This window comes from Papio anubis, chromosome 4, assembly GCF_008728515.1.
Source record: "Papio anubis isolate 15944 chromosome 4, Panubis1.0, whole genome shotgun sequence".
Taxonomy (NCBI): Eukaryota; Metazoa; Chordata; class Mammalia; order Primates; family Cercopithecidae; genus Papio; species Papio anubis.
In genome coordinates, this window is record NC_044979.1 from 136,700,500 (window position 1) to 136,719,437 (window position 18,938).

Sequence of the window (18,938 nt, forward strand, 5' to 3'; positions counted from 1 at the left end):
GGTACCACTGTCTTTCTCCACAATCTGGCCGAGATCCCTGATGGTGTCATTAGCTTTGCTGTCTCTCAGTCTCTTGTACTGTGTGTTACCCCTTCCAAGTCAGAAGCCTTCAGCTCGCTCGGCACCCAGGGCGTTCCTGCTGTTACCGAACTCACCTTGGACTTGGGTTGTCTATTTTGGTGTTCTTTCTGGCTTTTTCAGTTCAAAGATTGATCCAGAAAGAAAAGACAGGAGCAAAATCAGAGTTTATGATCACCCTTGGCTGAAAGCAGCACAGCCATCCCTCCCTTCTTCCTTTTGCGTCTCATGTAATAAGGTAGCCCTTGTGTGTATCCTACACCTGTTCTAGAAGCTTCGTCTCATTGGGGGTTTAGTTTTCTGACACTATTCGTTATTGTGTGCTACTCATAGACATAAGTAACTTGTACACCCATAACTGGTCTCTTTTCTTCATAAAGTACATTTTCTGTTTTTGTTTTTATTTTTTTGGTTTTTTTTTTTTTTTTTTTTTTTGAGACAGTCTCACTCCGCCACCCAGGCTAGAGTGCAGTGGTGCGATCTCGGCTCACTGCAACCTCCACCTCCTGGGTTCAAGCGATTCTTCTGCCTCAGCCTCCTGAATAACTGGGATTACAGGTGTGTGCCATCACGCCCGGCTAATTTTTGTATTTTTGGTAGAGACGAGGTTTCACCATATTGACCATGCTGGTCTCAAATTCCTGACCTCAGGTGATCCACCTGCCTCAGCCTCCCAAAGTGCTGGGATTACAGGCGTGAGCCACCGCACCCGGCCGTTTTTTGTTTGTTTTTGTTTTTTGAGACAGAGTCTCGCCGTATCGCCCAGGCTAGAGTGTAGTGGCACAATCTGGGCTCACTGCAACCTCCACCTCCTGGGCTCAATTGATCCTCCACCTCAATCTCCTAAAGTGTTGGAATTACAGGCATGAGTATAGTCAGAGAAGGAAGGAAAGGACAGGAAGAAGTACAATCTTTGTCCCTTTGAGGACAAGATCCACCTTTTTGGGGGTGGGGAGTCAGGGTCTCCATCTGTCATCCAGGATAGAGTACAGTGGCACAGTCATGGCTCACTGCAGCCTCCAACTCCTGGGCTCAAGTGATCCTCCTGCCTCAGCCTCCCAAGTAGCCACCACTACAGGTATACCACCATCCCCAGCTAAATTTTTATTTTTTGTAGAGATGGGGTCTTACCATTACAGGCGGGTGCCTGTAATCCCAGCTACTCAGGAGACTGAGGCAGGAGAATTGCTTGAACCCGGGAGGCAGAGGTTGCAGTGAGCCAAGGTCACGCCACTGCACTCCAGCCTGGTGGACAGAGTGAGACTCCGTCTCAAATAAAGAAAAAAAAAAAATCAGTTTCTCAGTGTTTTTTATCTTTTTTTTATTGTGACAAAATACATATAACGTGAAATTCACTATTGTAACCAATTCAAGTGTATAATTAAGCAACATTCGGCACATTTGCTGTGTCGTGCAACCAACATGACTGTTTAATTTCCGAACATTTTCACTACCCCAAACGGAAACCCCATCCCCATTAAGCAATCACTCCCCACCCCTCTCCTACCGGACCCCAGTGGCCAGCAGTCAGCTCTCTGTCTCTATGGATCTGCCCATTCTGAGCATTTCATACAAATAGGATCACACATTGTGTCACATTTCATGTCTCGCTTCTCTCATGTACCATGTTTTGGAGGCTCACCTACCTTGTAACTGTGTGTGTGTGTCTGTGTGTGTGTGATGGTGGTAAAAAAATATACATACCATAAAATTCACCATTCTAGGGCCCAGCGCATGGCTCACGCCTGTAGTCCCAGCACTTTGGGAGGCTGGGACGGCCAAAGCGCTTAAGCCCAGGAGTTTCAGACCAGCCTGAGCAACGTAGTAAGACCCCGTCTCTATAAAAATTAGCTGGATGTGGTGGCATGTGCCTATAATCCCAGCTACTCAGGAGGCTGAGGCAGGAGGATCACTTGAGGCCAGATTGAGACCTGCCTAGGCAACATAGCGAACCCCATCTTTACAAAAGAATTTAAAAATTAGCCAGGTGTGGTGGCATGCACCTGTCGTTGCAGCTTCCTGGGAGGCTGAGATGGGAGGATTGCTTGAACCCAGGAGGTTGAGGCTGTAGTGAGCCATGTTTGCACCACTGTACTCCAGCCTGGGCAACAGAGGAAGACCCTGCCTCTTAAAGAAAAAAAACAAAAAAAAACCCACAAAAAACAAGGGGGCCAGATGTCACAGGTAAGAAGGTGAGGCAGACAGTAGGGTGGAGGATGTTAGTTGATGACAGGTTTGTGTTGGACCCTGGGAGTTAAAGAAGGCAGCACAGCCGGGCTCAGTGGCTCACACCTGTAATCCCAGCACTTTGGGAGGCCAAGGCAGGCGTATCACGAGGTCAGGAGATCGAGACCATCCTGGCTAACATGATGAAACCCTGTCTCTACTAAAAAAATACAAAAAATTAGCCGGGTGTGGTGGTGGGCGCCTGTAGTCCCAGCTACGCAGGAGGCTGAGGCAGGAGAATGGTGTCAACCCAGGAGGCGGAGCTTGCAGTGAGTGGAGATGCACCACTGCACTCCAGCCTGGGCGACAGAGCGACACTCTGTCAAAAAAAAAAAAAAAAAAAAAAAGAAGGCAGCACGGTGTGGGAGAGGAGGCGCTCTCAGATGGACCTGGACTCTGGCTTCACTTCTTGCTGGCTGTGCTACTTGCGAGTAGCTTGTCTTGGAAAATAGGAACCCAGATTTCCTGCCCTCTAGGCCCAAAGGAGGATGAGAAGTAAATTAGCAGTGCAGTGCCTGGGAGGAGGAAGAGGCCCAAGTGAGGGTCAGTGGCTCCTGCTGCTACCAGTAATCTAGTGACAATGGCTCTATTATTATTATTTTTGATCAAGAGAAGAATTAAAAAGACACTGATGTTGGGCAGCAAGTTCCAAGTGTCGTAGCTAGGACCAGAGCAGTCTCACGGAGCATGGAAGGCTCCCCGTGGCGGAGATGCTGTTTGGCTTTCCGTGCCTCACCTGTCTGTCTACTTTCCCAGGCTCACCTGATCTCCATTTGGTTCTGTACTCTCCCTGTCATCCTCACTCAGGTGGAAGGTTCCAGCTGTTAACCTGAGCTGTTACCACCCGGACTGCAACCTTTTTTTTCTACTGAACCCGGGAGGTAGAGGTTGCAGTGAGCCAAGATCGCGCCACTGCACTCCAGCCTGGGCGAAAATAGAGAAACTCTGTCTCACAAAAAAATAAAATGGCCAGCTTTTTTTCTGTTTCTCTTTTCTTTCTTCTTCTTCTTCTTCTTCTTCTTCTGTGTGTGTGTGTGTGTGTGTGTGTGTGTGTGTGTGTGTGTGTGTGTCCCAGGTTGGAGTGGTGCAATGGTATGATCATAGCTCACTGCAATCTTGAATTTCTGGGCTCAAGCCATCCTCCCACCTCAGTCTCCTGAGTAGCTGGGATTACAGGCACCTGCCACCATGCCCAGCTAATTTTTCTACGGGGTTTCACCATGTTGGCCAGGCTTGTCTTGAACTCCTGGCCTCAAGTGATCTGACTGCCTCGGCCTCTCAAAGTGCTGGGATTACAACCTCTTTTAAAAGAAAAATCATTAACATTATTATTATTTGAGACGGAGTTTCCCTCTTGTTGCTCAGGCTGGAGTGCAATGGCACGATCTCAGCTCACTGCAACCTCCATCTCCCGGGTTCAAGTGATTCTCCTGCCTCAGCCTCCCAAGTAGCTGGAATTACAGGCGCCCACCACTATGCCTGGCTAATTTTTGTATTTTTAGTAGAGATAGGGGTTCACCATGTTGGTCAGGCTGGTCTTGAACTCCTGACCTCAGGTGATCCACCCACCTTGGCCTCCCAAAGTGCGGGGATTACAGGCATAAGCCACCGCACCTGGCCTTTATTTTATATTTTTGTGAGACAGAGTTTCTCTCTGTCACCCAGGCTGGAGTGCAGTGGCACGATCTCTGCTTACTGCAACCTCCACCTCCTGGGTTCAAGTGATTCTCCTGCCTCAGCCTCCTGAGTAGCTGGGACTATAGGTACGCGCCACCATCCCTGGCTAATTTTGTATTTTTAGTAGAGACGGGATTTCACCATGTTGGCCAGGCTTGTCTCGAGCTCCTGACTTCAGGTGATCCGCCCGCCTCCGCCTCCCAAAGTGCTGGGGATTACAGGTGGATCCACCACGCCTGGCCTCCTCTGCCTTTCTTTTGCCTTTCTCCTTTCCCATCTGTGCTGCCTGTTCTCAGGTTTTCCTTCTCTGGCCCCTTGCCTGGGACCTGCCACCCCCACCCGGGGCACATCCCTGTGCCTGCTCCTGCCATGAGACCTTTGTGCGCCAGCCTGGCCTTGGCAGCCTGAGGGCTGGGCTCCTGCCAAGATCTGTGTGTGTGTGACCGGACAGTGTCCAACTGGCCCCACAGGCCAGGCCCAGGCCCAGCTCCCCACACAAGCAAGGCCAGAGGGTTTCCCATTGGCCACCGCCTGGCCGGGCTGTCCTAGGCAAGCAGAGGACAGGGAGTGCTGGGGAGGGAGGAAGAGAGGCTGGGAGAAAGGCGCCCTTCCTGCGGTGCCTGCTGGTAATTGGCTCTCTGGAACCAGCCGGGACGCGGAGCCTGCTGAGTCAGGAAGTGGTGGACAATGCCACCCTTTCAGGGGAGACACGGCTTGGTCTTAGGTCCTGTGTGACTCCAGGGAAGTCCAGAGAACAGCCTGTTCTCAGAGGATGTTCCCTAACCCAGAGCCCCCTCCAGAGGTGAGACACTGAGCCCCGCACTGCCCACCCTTGGCGCTGGGAGGGGCCCCCAGGCGTTGGCCTGTGGAGGAGCCGGGAACAGTTCAGAACCAAATGATGTCCTTCAGAGAGCCTGCGGCTGGGAAGAGAAGGGAGTAGATTTTCTCAACAGACTGTGAATCACATACCTGGGACTTTTTTTTTTTTTTTTGTAGAGACTGAGTCTCACTCTGTCGCCCAGGCTGGAGTGCAGTGGCACCATCTCAGCTCACTGCAGCCTCCGCCTCCCCAGTTCAAGTGATTCTGCTGCCTCAGCCTCCCAAGTGGCTGGGACTACAGGCACGCACCACCATGTCTGGCTACTTTTTGTATTTTTGGTAGAGACAGGGTTTCGCCATGTTGGCCAGGCTGGTCTTGAACTCCAGACCTCAAGTAATCTGCCCACCCCAGCCTCCCAAAGTGCTGGGATTATAGGTATGAGCCATCGCACCTGGTGTACCTGAGACTCCATCTAAAAAAATTTTAAAGATAATGGTAGCGGTTCAAGACCAGCCTAATGTAAGCCAAAACCCTGTCTATATAAAAAAAAAAAAAATACAAATACAAAATTAGCTGGACATGAGGTGGCGGGGCACCTATAATCAGCTACTTTCCGAAGGAAGCAGTGGGAATCAGGCCTGAGAGGTTGCAGTGAGAACCCGGGCTCCACCACTGCCTCAAGCCTGAGAGACAGATCAGGTAAACTCCATCTCAAAAATATATATATAGGCCCGGTGGCTCAAGCCTGTAATCCCAGCACTTTGGGAGGCGGCCGGGTGGATCCTGAGGTCAGGAGATGAGACCATCCTGGCTAGCATGGTAGAAACCCGTCTCTACTAAAATACAAAAAACTAGCCAGTGGTGGCGCCTGTAGTCCCAGCTACTCGGGAGGCTGAGGCGGAAGAATAAATGAACCAGGAGAGAGAAGCGGAGCTTGCAGAGTGAGGCAGCGAGATACAGCCACTGCACTCAACCTGAAGTGACAAGCGGGAACTCCATCTCAAAAAAAAAAAATATATATATATATATATATGTGTGTGTGTGTGTGTGTATGTTTGTGTGTATATATATGTGTGTGTGTGTGTGTGTGTGTGTGTGTATATATATATTTATATATATTTAATAGTGATGGGATCTTACCATGTTGCCCAGGCTGGTCTTGAGCTCCTGGCTCAAGAGATGCTCCTGACTCGGCCTCCTGAAGTGCTGGGATTATAGGCATAAGCTACCATGCCCGGCCTCTACCTGGTACACATTAGAGTGGGGAGTGCTGGGAAGCAGCCAGTCCTGATGATTTATGGACTTATGACTTGCCTTCGCAACTGTGGGCCTATAGGGAAGGAGAAGGCAGGGTATCTGCCCTTGGGATTCTAGTCTTCGTAGGGAGGGAAGGTAATACTCAGTGTCAAACATGTTGAGAGAAACAGGAATTCAGAAAAAGAAAAATAAAGGCCAGGTGCGGTGGCTCACAACTCTTATCTCAGTGCTTTGGGAGGCTGTCAGGGTAGGGTCACTTGAGCCTGAGTTCAAGACCAGCCTGGGCAACACAGGGAGACCCCATCTCCCCAGAAAATACAAAAATAATTAGCTGGGTGTGGTGGCACATGCCTGTAAGTCCCAGCTTCTTGGGAGGCTGAGGCTGGAGGATCGCTTGAGCACAGGAGTTCAAGGCTACAGTGAGCTATGATCACATCACTGCACTCCAGCCTGGGTGACAGAACAGGACCCTGTCTCTTACAAAAAAAAAGAGCTGGGCGAGGTGGCTTACGCCTGTAATCCCAGCACTTTGGGAGACTGAGACAGGTGGATTACCTGATGTCAGGAGTTCAAGACCAGCCTGGCCAACATGGTGAAACCCTGTCTCCACTAAAAATACAAAAATTAGCCAGGTGTGGTGGTGCAGGCCTATAATCCCAGCTACTCTGGTGGCTGCGGCAGGAGAATCACTTGAATTCGGGAAGCAGAGATTGCAATGAATCAAGATTGTGCCACTGCATTCCAGCCTGGGCAACAGAGCAAGACTCTGTCTCAAAAAAAAAAAAAAAAAAAAAAAGGAAGAAGAAAAGAGAAAAGAAAAGAAAGAAGGAAGAGAGAAAAATACCTTGTTGGCCTGAGTAGCTTGGTTAAATCTTAAAAAAAAAAAAAAAAAAAAAGGTACCTTGGGAGGCTGAGGTGGGCGATCAGGAGGTCAAGAGATTGAGACCATCCTGGCCAACATGGTGAAACCCCATCTCTTCTAAAAATATAAAAAGTAGCTGGGCATGGTGGCACATGCCTGTAGTCCCAGGTACTCGGGAGGCTGAGGCAGAAGAATCACTTGAACCAGGGAGGAGGAGGTTGCACGGAGCTGAGATTGTGCCACTGCACTGCAGCCTGGTGACAGAGCAAGACTCCGTCTCAAAAAAAAAAGAAAACGGTACCGTTGGGTATGAGCTTGAAGGAGGTCAGGGTTTGGAAAGTAGAAAGAACAGGGGGTGTGTATGGTAGAGGGTGGGGTGGAGAGCCACGGGAAACTGGTCTTAGCAGGGAACTTCCGCCCTGGAAACCTCTCAGTATCTGACATTCCCCAGCCCCTTGGGGGACCCACAGGTTGCCTTAGAACCCAGAATGAGCCCCCAAGAAGCCTTGCCACAGGCTTGGCAATGGGCCCCAAACCATGGGGTGGACTCTGCCTCATGGATACAGTCCCTCTGATGAAGTGTTGCTTGGGGAGCTTGGGCGCAATGATGACAGTGCCTGAGAGCTCTTGTGAGCTCCCTGAGAGCTGCAGGAGGAGGGTCTGGGACAGTCCTGGCAAGCTCAGGCAGAGCTTACAGGTGCCTTCTGGCTGCTGGTTTAGGAGGAAACTTCTTTCCACAAGCCAGTGGTTAGGCCAGGTCCTTGTCAGTTGCACTGGATTCATACTGGGAGGCGGTGACTCCCAGGGTGTTCCCCACTTTCCTTAGCGCACTGGAGAAGTAACTCATTCAGGAGGATGGAGGGTCATTTGTATCAGGTTCCTCCCCTGCTCAAGAGCCTTCTGTGGATCCCCAGTACCCATCAGATCACAGTTCCTCGGCCTGATATCCAGAGCCCTCCGTCATCTGATCAGCCTTTTCAGAGTCTAAAAATGGGAAGAGACCTAGAAGTCATCTAATGTCATCTGAGCCTGTCCATCTTTTTCACAATAACCCAGAGAGGCTGCCTCTCTTCTGCATGTGTGTTTCTGATAATGAGGAGTTCTCTTTCATGAGACAGCTTTAAGTTCATCCAGAAACTGCCTCTCTGGATGGACTTCTGCCCATTGGTCTAGGTTCGAGCCTCTGGAGTTTTTCCTGCTTCCAGATGGTCATGCTTCAAAACATTGATGTTTCTCTAAATTTTCTTCAGATCTTAAATCCATTTCAATCCAGGTCACTGTCTTTTGGAAATGGTCCAGCTTGTTAGTTTCCTTCATAATGTATAAAACCTGAAACTGAATAGTGTTTCACGCATGGCCTTATCGGTGTAGAGAACTGAAACCATATGCTCCCTCATTCTGAACACTATACTCCTTTTAATGCATCCAGAGAGATCAGACTTGCATGTTCATCAACCATATCAAAATCTTGCTGTTACTAAGTTAGCAGCCAAATAAAACACCTTAATTCTTTTTTTTTTTTCTTTTGAGACAGAGTTTCCCCCAGGCTGGAGTGCAGTAGCATGATCTCGGCTCACAGCGTTCTCTGCCTCCCGGGTTTAAGCAATTCACTGCCCCAGCCTCCCTAGTAGCTGGGATTACAGGCGCCCACCACCACACCCGGCTAATTATTTTTGTATTTTTAGTAGAGACGGAGTTTCACCATCTTGGCCAGGCTGATCTTGAACTCCTGACCTCGTGATCCACCCACCTCAGTCTCCCAAAGTGCTGGGATTACAAGCGTGAGGCACGCGCCCAGCCAAAATACCTTAATTATTTTCACAAGTGCTGCTTTGAGTCAGAGCTCCCCTGTGCCAGTGAGTTTAGGCCTAAGTATAGAAAATTTCCTTTATACCTACTAGATTTCATCTTGTGAAGTTTAACCCATTTTTCCAGTCTGTGGATTCTGATCGTGTCTCTGTTACGTAGAGGGCCTTGTCTAGTGCGGAGATTGTGATCCTGAGCCTGAGCTCGGTCACACTGCAAAGTCTGAACCCCTGCTCTACCCTTGCTGATGTTACAGGCCTGGGCAGTTTACTTAGCAGTTCTTTATTTGTTTTTATTTATTTATTTTAGAGACAGGGTCTCACTCTGGTCCCCCAGCTGGAGTGCAGTGGCGTGATCATGGCTCACAGCAGCTTCAAACTCCAGGGCTCAAGTGATCCTCCTGTGATCCCTCCTGCCTCAGCCTCCCAAGTAGCTGGGACTACAGGCATGAGCCACTGCACTTGGCTAATTCTTTTTTTCTTTTTTTAAGCCCGGCACAGTGGCTCACGTCTGTAATCCCAGCACTTTGGGAGGCCAAGGCAGGCAGATCACCTGAGGTCAGGAGTTCAAGACCAGCCTGACCAACATGGTGAAACCCCATCTCTACTAAAAATACAAAAATTAGCCGGACGTGTGGTGTGTGCCTGCAGTCCCAGCTACTGGGGAAGCTGAGGCAGAAGAATTGCTTGAACCCAGGAGGCAGAGGTTGCAGTGAGCTAAGATCACACCACTGTACTCCAGCCTGGGCAACAGAGCAAGATTCTGTCTCAAAAAAAAAAAAAAAAAAAAAAAAAATTTTTTTTTTTTTTTTTTAGAGATGGTGTCTTTGGTGTCTTACTGTGTTGCTCAGGCTGTTCTCAAAGTCCTGGCCTCAAGTAATCCTCCCACCTAAGCCTCCCAAAGTACTGGGATTACAGGTGTGCACCACCACACCTGACAATTTAAAAATATTTTTTTTTGTAGAGATAGGAGTCTCACTATATTGCCCAGGCTGGTCTCAAACTCCTGGTCTCAAGCAGTCCTCCAGCCTCGACCTCCCAAAGTGCTGGGATTACAGACATGAGCCACCCCACCCAGGCTTACTTAGCCTTTCTAAGCCTAATAGATCTCAGGTACCTTGGTTTCTTCATCTGCACAATGGAGCTGATTAATACTAATACATGCCTACTGATAGGTTGTAGAGTTGTAAGACTTTATATAAGATAATTCATACAAAGGGACCTGGTCTAAGCACTCATTAGGGCCATCAGCTTGATGATTATCACCACTGTTATCGCTAGTTCACTTCCTCATTCTTTTAAAAATGGCTATTTCTTACCGAAGAGCCATCTGGTCTCATTGTTCATTGTTCCTTTGGGTCCTTTTCTTAAAGTATCTCCCAGCCTGTGGCCTTTGCTGCTATCCTCCCCCTATCTAGGTCCAGAGCCTCTGCATCATCTTTTTTTTTTTTTTTTTTTTTTGAGACGGAGTCTCACTCTGTCGCCCAGGCTGGAGTGCAATGGCGGGATCTCAGCTTACTGCAACCTCCACCTCCTGTGTTCAAGCAATTCTCCTGCCTCAGCCTCCCAAGTAGCTGGGATTATAGGCATAAGCCACTCGGCTCATTTTTTGTATTTTAGTAGCGATGGGGTTTCACCATGTTGGCTAGGCTGGTCTTGAACTCCTGGCCTCAAGTGATCTGCCCCCCTCGGCCTCCCAAAGTCTCTGCATCATCTTGGAGGCACCATGGATGCATCCCTCCGCTGTCTCCCTGTAACCTGGAGCTCCTATCTGCCAGTCCTACTGAAGCTCGTTTTATAGCCCACATTATATTGGGTCATTTCCATTTTCACATCTTTCATTTTGGTTCCATTTTTCCCGTACTTTTATGCTATTAAATAGCTTCTGGTGGGGCACGGTGGCTCACACCTATAATCCCAGCAGTTTAGGAGGTTGAAGCAGGTGAATTACTTGAGGCCAGGAGTTCAAGACCAGCCTGGGCAACATAATGAGACCCCATCTCTATTAAAAAAAAAAAAAAAAAATTAGCCAGGCATAGTGGTACATGCCTGTGGTGCTAGCTACTCAGGAGGCTGAGGTGGGAGGATCGCCTGAGCCCAGGAGGTGGAGGCTGCGGTAAGCTATGATTGCACCACTGCACTTCAGCCTGGGTGACAGAGCGAGACCCTGTCTCCAAATAATAATAATAATACATTAAATAAAAATACAGCCAGGCACGGTAGCTCATGCCTCTAATCCCAACACTTTGAGAGGCCGAGGCAGGCGGATCACCTCAGATCAGGAGTTCGAGACTAGCCTGGCCAACATGGCGAAACCCCACCTGTACTAAAAATGTAAAAATTAGCCAGGTGTGGTAGTGTGCAACTATAATCCCAGCTACTTGGGAGGCTGAGACAGGAGTATCACTCAAATCCAGGAGGCGGAGGTTGCAGTGAGCCAAGATCGCGCCATTGCACTTCCTGGGCGATAGAGCAAGACTCCGTCTCAAAAAAAAACAACAAAAAAAAACTTCCTCCCTGAATTCTCACCTCCAGGCTCCATCCAGCTCTACTCCAGCTGCCGCTGCTGCTGGCCCATTCCCCTCCACCTGCTGTCATCCCTTCTTGCCACTCAGAAGCTCACTGGCCTCCCATAGGCAGCCTCACCTGCTTCCTGGCTTCTCCCCCATCCCCCCTGCCCCTCAGGCTGCACGCTCCATGTTCTTCCACTTTGATGCCTTTACTTGTGGTACTTCCTCTGCCCAGAAGGCCTGTCTGTGTCCAGAACCCTGGACCCAGTCCCCTGCCAGCCCGAGCCCCTCCACAGTACAGAGCGGGTGGTGGTTCGGGGCTTGGAACCGAAGAGTATGACCTCGGGTGAGTTTCTCCGCCTTTCTGAACAACAGCCCTCCGCACCCCAGAGTTCCTATGAGGCATACATGAGAGAAGTGGGTAACGGCAGGGACAGTAGCTGGGCCGAGTTATCCCTCCTTTCCCTTTAAGAAGTCTTCCTTGAGCAGCATCTCAGTTTAAAAGGTTTCTCTCTCCTTTCAACACTACTGCACGGAGCTTTCCTGATTCTCAGCTACACACACACACTCAGAGGATCCGTAGTTACAAACTCATGGTATATTATTTTACATGGCTTATGGGAATTTTAAAGATGAGGGCTCACTATGTTGCCCAGGCTGGTCCTGAACTCATGTCCTCAAGTGATCTTCCCGCCTGAGTCTCCTAAGGTGCTGGGATTACAGGCATGAACCCCATTTCCAGCCCCATTTCCAGCATTTCCAACTACCTGGTGTGGTCCTCTTCCTCACGGCCTGTATTCCTTATAGGCCCTCCCAAACCCCCTGGAACTTAACCATGTCCAAGTCAGCATCTTACAGATTTGGGTTTCTTGTCCTTCTACGTTTTTGTATGCCTTGTAAGTCCTTTCTGACTGCAGGCAACCTTGATGGACTCTGGAAGTATGGAGACTTTGCCCAGGGGTCTGTCTGCAGCCAGAATCTTGCCATTGTCATGGTGCCCGGGGAAAGAACATGGTTTAAATGGCCATAATGCACTTGAGGAAATGTGCAGGGAAGACAGCAGTGCTTGGGACAGTTCTGTCACTGAGGACTAAGGTCCAGAGAAGGATGTGTTAAGAGGAAGCTGTAAGCACTGTGTCTCCATAGGAGAGAAGAAGTACTGCTTCATGGAGAGGTTTAGGGGAATCAACTTGTCACTTCTTTCTTGCATTTTGTTGTTGTTGTTGTTGTTGTTGTTGTTGTTTTGAAACAGGGTTTTGCTCTGTCGCCCAGGCTGGAATGCAGTGGGGATGATCACGGCTCACTGCAACCTCTGTCTGCTGGGCTTAAGCAATCCTCCACTTCAACCTCCCTAGTAGCTGGGACTACAGGTACGCACCACCACACCTGGCTAACTTTTGTATTTTTTGTAGAGACAGGGTTTCACCATGTTGTCTGGGCTGATCTCAAAATCCTGGCCTCAAGCGATCCTCCCATCTCAGCCTCCCAAAGTGCTGGCCAGAGATTCCTTCCTGACTGCTCTCACCCTCACCCTGCAGAGCCAACGGCTGTGCTCAGGAGAGCCCCAAATCATGTGCTGTAGGGGAAGCATCGCATGTCATTCTTGTCCTCCCAGAGGACCCCATCTGATGGGGAAAGGACCCTGCAATTCATTTCCTGGGGCTGTCACAAATTGCCACTAACTGAGTGGCTGCATTCTCTCACCATCTTGCAAGGTAGAGCAATGCTGTCTCTGAAAGCTCTAGAGAAGGATCCTTTTTTTTTTTTTTTTTTTTTTTTGAGACAGAGTCTCGCTCTGTCACCCAGGCTGGAGTACAGTGGCTTACTGCACCCTCAACCTCCTGGGCTTAAGTAATCCACCTGCCTCAACCTCCCTAGTAGCTGGGACTACAGACATGTACCACCACACCTGCCTAAGTTTTGTATTTTCTAGTAGAGACACGGTTTCGCTGTGTTGGCCAGGCTGGTCTTGAACTCCTGACCTCAAGTGATCCTCCCGCCTCTGCCTCTCAAAGTGCTGGGGTTACAGGTGTGAGTCACTACACCCGGCTGGGAAGGATCCTTTCTAGCTTCTTGTGGCCACTGGCTGTCCTTGGCATTCCTTGGCTTGTAGACGCATCACTCGTCTCTGTATCATTTCACACAGCATCCTCCCTGCGTGTGTCCGGATCCCTACATCTTCTTCAAGGATCACCAGTCGTGTTACATTCCGTAATATGACCCTACTCCAGTATGACCTCATCTTAACTCATTACATCTGCAAACGCCCTATTTGTAAATAAGATCATATTCATAGGTACGGGGAGAAGGGTTTGGACGTGATCATATCTTTTTGTGGGGCGGGGGTACACAATTCAACTCACAACAGAGGTTATACTATTTAAAAGTCAAGTCTGGTAGGGAGAAGAAAATATATAAGGAGACATGGATTTAAGAACATATTCGTTAGCCGGATGTGGTGGTGTGCGCCCGTAGTCCCAGCTACTAAGGAGGCTGAGGCAGGAGAATTGCTTGAACCTGGGAGGCAGAGGTTGCAGTGAGCTGAGCTCGCACCTCTGCACTCCAGCCTGGTGACAGAGCAAGACTCCATCTCAAAAAAAAAAGAACATATCCGAGAATTTAAAAAACAGCAGCTGGATGTGGCAGTGCACAGCTATAGTCCCAGCTACTTAAGAGGCTGAGGTAGGAGGATCGCTGGAACCTAGGAGTTCAAGTCTCTCCAGCCTGGGCAACATAGCAAGACAGCAAAACCCTATCTCTTAAAAAAAAAAAAAATGCTGGCCGGGTGCTGTGACTCACGCCTGTAATCCCAGCACTTTGTGAGGCCAAGGCGGGTGGATCACTTGAGGTCGGAGTTTGAGACCAGGCTGGTCAACATAGCGAAACCCTGTCTCTACTAAAAATATAAAAATTAGCCAGGCATGGTGGCGTACGCCTGTAGTCCCAGCTACTCGGGAGGCTTGGGCAGGAGAATTGCTTGAACCCAGGAGGTGGAGTTTGCAGTGAGCCAAGATCATGCCACTGCACTCCAGCCTGGGCAACAGAGTAAGACTGTCTAAACAGGAAAAAAAAAAAAAAAAAAAAAAAGAAGTTTTTACTTCCAAAGGATAAACTCCTAGGAGTGAGATTACCGGGTCAAAGTTGTTTTTTTGGTTTTTTTTGTTGTTGTTGTTGTTTTTTGAGGGAGAGTCTCGCTCTGCCCCCAGCCTGGAGTGCAGTGGCGCAGTCTCGGCTCACTGCAAGCTCCGCCTCCTGGGTTCACGCCATTCTCCTGCCTCAGCCTCCCGAGTAGCTGGAACTACAGGCGCCCGCCACCACGACCGGCTAATTTTTTGTATTTTCAGTAGAGATGGAGTTTCACCATGTTAGCCAGGATGGCCTCCATCTCCTGACCTCGTGATCCGCCTACCTCAGCCTCCCAAAGTGCTGGGATTACAAGCGTGAGCCACTGCGCCCAGCCAAAGTTTTTTTTTTTTTTTTTTTTAACCTTTCATTATAGAAAAGTTCAAACATATACAAATATGAAGACTAATCCAAGAAGCCCTGGTAAAGCCCCAGCATCAACAAGGAACTTGTGGCCAAACATATATCCTATGGACAAGGGGTCAGCATTTTCTGAAAAGAGCCAGTTAGTAAATATTTTAGGCTTTGCCGGCCACATGGTCTTCATCACAACCATTCAACTCTGCCTTTGTAACACAGAAGCAGCCTCAGCTGATATTAAATGAATACATAAATACATGAGAGTGGGTGAATTCTAATAAGCTTTCTTTTCTTTTTCTTTTGTTTTTGTTGTTGTTGTTGTTGTTGTTGTTGAGATGGAGTCTCACTCTCTCACCCAGGCTGGAGTGCAGTGGTGGGGTCTCGGCTCACTGCAACCTCCGCCTCCCAGGTTCAAGCAATTCTCCCACCTCAGCCTCCCAAGTAGCTGGGATTACAGGCACCCATCACCACGCCCAGCTAATTTTTGTATTTTTAGTAGAGATGGGGTTTCACCATGTTGGTCAGGCTGGTCCCAAACTCCTGACCTCAGGTAATCCACCCGCCTCGGCCTCCCAAAGTGCTGGGATTACAGGTGTGAACCACGGTGCCCGGCCATAAGCTTTATTTTCAAAACCAGGTGTTAGTCTAGTCTGGTTGTGGCTTGTAACTGTAGTTTGCTGATCCATGAGTCTATACCATCAACCACCAAATTTTTTATTTTCCGGATTATTTGAAGTAAATCTTAGACATTGTATCATCTGGCCAGTAAATATTTCAGTATGAACCTGTTTAAAAAAAACTCTTTAAAAATTAACCACAACATATTTATCACACCTAAAATTTTAAAGATAATTCCTGGCTGGGGACAGTGGCTCATGCCTGTAATCCCAGTGTTTTGGGAGGCTGAGGTGGGAGGATCACTTGAAGCCAGGAGGTGGAGACCAGCCTGGGCAACACAGCGAGACCCCGTCTCTACCAAAAATAAAGAAAATAACTGAGCATGGTGGCATGCGCCAGTAATCCCAGCTACTCAGGAGGCTGAGGCAGGAGGATTGCTAGAGCCCAGGAGATGGAGGCTGTGGTGAGCCATGATTGTGCCACTGCACTCCAGCTTGGGGGACAGAACAAGATCCTGTCTCAGGAAAAAAAAAAAAAAAAAAAACTAGAGGTTTTTCAGCCCATTTGCAGAATTTTCCAGGAGATATATTCAAGTGAGAAAACCGAGATGTGGAGAAGTCTATATATGACAATCTAATTTGTGTAGAACAATGGCAAAATTAACCTCTTCAGTATGTAGGTATTTATGTGTATGTGTGGGTGTATGTATGTGATACATAACAGGTTTTTAACATGGGTTACAGGGATAGAATGACATCAAAACAGAAAAAGGAAAAAATCTGTACGTAAGAAAACAGCCTACATGGTATAATCCCATTTCTGTGTTTGTGCAAATGTACTGCTATGTATATGCACTTTGCAAAATTAAAAAGAGTTATGATTTGGCTGGGTGCAGTGGCTCACGCCTGTAATCTCAGCACTTTGGGAGGCAGAGGCGGGAGGATCACTTGAGGTCAGGAGTTCGAGACCAGCCTGGCCAACATGGCAAAACCCCGTCTGTACTAAAAATACAAAACTTAGTTGGGCATGGTAGTGCACGCCTGTAATCCCAGCTACTCAGGAGGCTGAGGCAGGAGAATCGCTTTAACGCGGGAGGCAGGGGCTGCAGTGAGCCACAATCGCACCACTGCACTGTAGCCTGGGCGACAGAGTAAGACTCCGTCTCAAAAGGAAAAAACACAAGGCCTGTAATCCCAGCACTTTGGAGCGGGCAGGTCACCTGAGGTCAAGATTTCAAGACCAGCCTGGCCAACCAACATGGTGAAACCCCGTCTCTACTAAAAATACAAAACTTAGCTGGGTGTGGTGACGGGTGCCTGTAGGCCCAGCTACTTGGGAGGCTGAGGTGGGAGAATCGCTTGAACCTGGGAGGCAGAGGTTGCAGTGAGCTGAGATCGGGCCACTGCACTCCAGCCTGGGTGACAGAGCGAGACTCCTCAAAAAAAAAAAAAAAAAAAAAAAGAGTTACAATTTTAAAAACGATTGAGAGGGAATGTTTAATGTCATTTGATGTCATTAAGGAAGTACAAGGGAATTTGCTTAGGAGTTGGAAAATGCCCAAGAGTGTGGGAAAACAAAGACTTAGTGGCCACTGCCGGTGCTGATCAGCCAGGGAAGGCTCCGTGGAACATTTAGAGGGGAGAGAGGGGCAGCTGGATGCTCTTGGGCCACTGTCGCTCCCTGATCTCTGCGCCTCTTCCTCCTGCTCCGGGAGAAATAATGTTTCCTTGGGGGATGAAAAGCATCTCTTTGTGCGGGCTTTAATTGCCATGTTGTTGTGCCAAGGGAGTGAGTGGCAGGCGGGAGCAGCAGCTGGGCACAGCCAATGCCAGGCAGCGGTGCCCGCTCCCTCAGGACGGCCCAGCCAGCTGACTCCCGGGAGCGCTGCCCACCTCTGCCCCCAGCTGGGTGCCTGCAGAGGGACTGACCACCCGTGGGGCTGGGGGAGGATGACTAGAGGAGGAGAAAGGGGCAGGCATCTGGGAGGGTCTCAGCCACTCTCAGAGGCTTATTCATCTCATCCTCATTTCCCCTCCCCCCTTCTTGTTTTTCAGACTGTCAGCATCAATAAGGCCATTAATACGCAGGAAGTGGCTGTAAAGGAAAAACATGCCAGAAATATCCTTTTGGATGTTGCTTGGAAGACCGACCCCGAGGCAGGTCAACTCGTGGGGACTGAGGTCAGGGCCAGGCTCCCTTGCTCAGCTCCAGGAAGGGGCAGCCCTGCACAGGCCAGGTCCCTGCAGCTTCTGATGACGGCAGCTTCTCAGCGCTGGCTGCAGAGACCACAGACCTTCCGGGTGGCAGACACCAAAGAGGCCGTGGAGCTCAGGCCTTTCAACTTACCAAAGATCCTGCTCCTTTCCTTGAAGACTTAAGCATTCCTTTCTTTCCTTTTTCCGAACGGGGTCTTGCCATGTTGCCCAGGCTGGAGTGCAATGGCACGATCATACCTCACTGCAGCCTCCAACTCCTGGGTTCACGCAGTCCTCTCGTCTCAGCCTTCCAAGTAGCTGGGACTACAGGTGTGCACCACTACACCTGGCTAATTTATTTTATGTTTTGTAGAGATGGGGTATTGCTCGTTGCCCAAGCTGGTCTCAAGCTCCTGGCCTCAAGCAATCCTCCGTCCTCTGTCACCCCAAATTGCTGGGTTATGGGGGAGAGCCACTGCGCCTGGCCGACTCAAGCTCTGTAGAATGTCGAAGTCACTTGAAAGTCACTTTCCTTTGAGAGATCTCCTGGGGGTCAGGAGGGATCTTCACCTGTTATCGAAGCCCTCCAGTTCCTCTCTTTGCCCACAGGGACACAGGGACCACTCCTCTGGGGGTTACATAATCAATAATCCTCTCCTTTTCTAAGCATGAAAGGAAAAAAAAAGAGAGAGTATTTTTTTTTTCTTTTTTGAGACAGAGTCTCACTCTGTTGCCCAGGCCGGAGGGCAGTGGCATGTTCTTGGCTCACGATTCTTGTGCCTCAGCCTCCCAAGTAGCTGGGATGATAGGCTTATGCCACCACACCCAGCTGATTTTTGTAATTTTAGTAGGGACGGGGTTTCGCCATGTTGGCCAGGCTGGTCTTGAACGCCTCTTACTAAAGGATTACAGGCATGAGCCACCACTCTTGGCCGAAAGAAGAAAGTTTTAGCTTCAGAGGTTGATTGGCCTTAAACCGAGGCAGGGGCTCTCTACCTTCGTGAACAGATTCAACCTACGCCAGAGGGGAGAAGGCAAGAGCCTTGAAGTGGATTAGGAAATGGATGGCTTGAAAAGCCCTCTGTAAGCCCACCACACATAGGAGCAGCCTATGGCTTTGTAGAGAGGCGCAGGACCTTGCTGGCTGATGAATACCTAGGGATCTGCCTTCGTGTTGCAGAATCCAGGAGCTGGACAGCTTAATCCCCAAAGGCTGAAGGAGAGAGGCTGCCAGGGGGGTGGCTAAACTTTTAACTCTCTGTGTGCTGCACCAGAGCAAGGTAGAGTTCCGGGCAAGCAGAGTTGAGATTTTTTTTTTTTTTTTTTTTTTTGAGACAGAGTCTTGCTCTGTCGCCCAGGCTGGAGTGCAATAGCGTGATCTCAGCTCACTGCAATCTCTGCCTCCCA

The 18,938-nt window shown here is 49.3% G+C and overlaps 1 protein-coding gene across 1 annotated transcript in view; it reads left to right on the forward strand.

Annotated features, from left to right (window-relative positions):
- LOC116268644 (huntingtin-interacting protein 1-like) overlaps nucleotides 1–17,816 on the forward strand; it is a 138,696-nt gene extending 120,880 nt beyond the window's left edge. The window contains exon 2 of the mRNA XM_031665499.1: nucleotides 17,391–17,816. Within this exon, the coding sequence (XP_031521359.1) occupies nucleotides 17,391–17,714 (324 nt within the window). The 3' untranslated portion in view covers nucleotides 17,715–17,816. The remainder of the gene's footprint in view (nucleotides 1–17,390) is intronic.
- Nucleotides 17,817–18,938: the final 1,122 nt, after the last annotated feature.